At 18.0% G+C, this 2,004-nt stretch overlaps 1 protein-coding gene across 1 annotated transcript; it reads left to right on the top strand.

Moving 5' to 3' along the window:
- Positions 1-813: 813 nt before the first annotated feature.
- LOC133666381 (uncharacterized) lies at positions 814-1,724 on the top strand. Its single transcript, XM_062076925.1, has 2 exons — positions 814-1,160; positions 1,454-1,724. The coding sequence occupies exons 1-2, from the start codon at positions 873-875 to the stop codon at positions 1,589-1,591; spliced, it is 426 nt and encodes a 141-aa protein (XP_061932909.1). The 5' UTR covers positions 814-872; the 3' UTR covers positions 1,592-1,724.
- Positions 1,725-2,004: the final 280 nt, after the last annotated feature.

The following is a 2,004-nucleotide window of genomic DNA, read 5'->3' as shown; positions in this document are numbered from 1 at the left end:
ATACAAATTATTAAAATGTTTTTATTTCTTCTTCTATTTTGTTTTTCAAATAATAAAATAAAACAAATAAAACCAGATTTGTTCATAAAAAATTAGATAATTCTACATTATGCACAATACAAAAACATTACATATAAATAATAACAAATAGAAATAAAGAAAATTTAATTCATTTCGATTGATTAGAATTTTAAATTTTCTTTACATTTTTCTTTCTTTTATTTCAGTTTCACAATCTCATTCAAATACAGCCTTGAATAAATATCAGTATAGATTATTTTATATTTTTCTTTTTCTTCTTTAAGTTTTTCTAAGTCATAAAATTCATTTATATTAAATATATTTAATAAGATTTAAATCTTATTTTATTGAAATTGTAATGGAAATGTAATAATCAGATTTTGTTATTAGATAAACAAAATCTAACAGATATATGCTAACATATATATATATATATATATAAACAATAATATATTTATTATTTATAAATTAAATTAAAACTATTATAATTTTTCCAAAAAATTTTATTTTATTTTTCACTTATAATTCTATTTTAATAATAATTATATTCTGATTAAAATATATTAGATGATATATTATATTAAACATAATTATATTAGTTAATATAAAATAATATATTAAACATAAGTGTAAATAACATATTATCTCAGAATAATATCCTATTTCATTGTTATCACTATATAAAATAAAAAAAAAAGAGATAGAGAAAAAATTATTCAACAATGTCAATCACAATGATATATGATACGGAAGTATTATCACGGCGATAACTATTTATATACGCTAGCATCGAAAGTCATTAAGAATAAGTTGTTGAAACTTTATGTGTTCTATCCAGAAAATTGATCACGATGTATTTCATCACGGTGTCATTCATTGTGGTTTGTTCTATGCCAGGAATTTTGGCCAATATGTTATATTATGATAAACGCTTTTTAAACGCAACCATTGAAGCTTTGGTAATGACCAATGGACCTCTAAGTGGAATCAACGAAGGGTCCGATCGTTCAAATTTCTGGCTCGAATTCGATAATGGCTTACATATCATAGTTCCATGCGATTACGATCATCATTATTATAGCAAACTTAATGCTTGCGTCGACACATCCAAAATGGGAATAATCTATGATCATTGTCAGGTAATAAATGAAATTTATTATATATATAATTGTAATAAATTATAATTTGCAAAAAAAATAAAAATTATATATTTATACATCGCATAAATGAATTATTTATATAAAATGAATTTATAAATATGAATATAAAATTTTCTATATAATTAAATTAATTCAAATTATTAATAATTACATAGATTAATTTTATATATTATAATTATTTATAATATTTATTATAAAATTTATATTTATATTATATATTTGATCATTCATTTTCGATTGTAATTATTTATTTTTTTTTTATATATTTATAGTTTTCGAGAAATCCAGATTGTTGGAATGAAATGCCTTTCTGCTTTTTCAATAATGAAAATGGCAAATACAAGTATGATAACTGTCTACCTTATTTTAAACGCAACGAAGAAGAATGTCGATGTGAACTCGTAGAATAAAATAAATGAAATAGAGATATATGAAATATATAAAACAATAGAATATAATTATTATAAAAATTATTAAAAAAAAATAAATATTTCTAATTATTTGGATTAATATTCGGATATTAGAATTATTTTAAAACATTAATGCGTTCTATGTTTATTTATTGTAATTTCATTGATTATTTTTTAAAGTATTATTATTAAAGCATATTTTTTATATTTAATAAAAATATAAATTTTAATAATTATTAATAGTAATTTATTAAATTATTAAATTATAATATTTAATAATTAAATTTATTATATTTGTAATTATATTTAATTATATATATTTAATACATAATAAATAATAAATTAAATAATGGCGAAATTTAATATCGAAAAAATATATGGATATATATATTAACAAATTAAATTGAAAAAAT

Source organism: Apis cerana, linkage group LG7 (genome assembly GCF_029169275.1).
Source record: "Apis cerana isolate GH-2021 linkage group LG7, AcerK_1.0, whole genome shotgun sequence".
In the NCBI taxonomy this organism is placed as follows: domain Eukaryota; kingdom Metazoa; phylum Arthropoda; class Insecta; order Hymenoptera; family Apidae; genus Apis; species Apis cerana.
The sequence above is the reverse complement of the archived record's forward strand: the minus strand, read 5'-3'. Positions and strand labels throughout refer to the sequence as shown.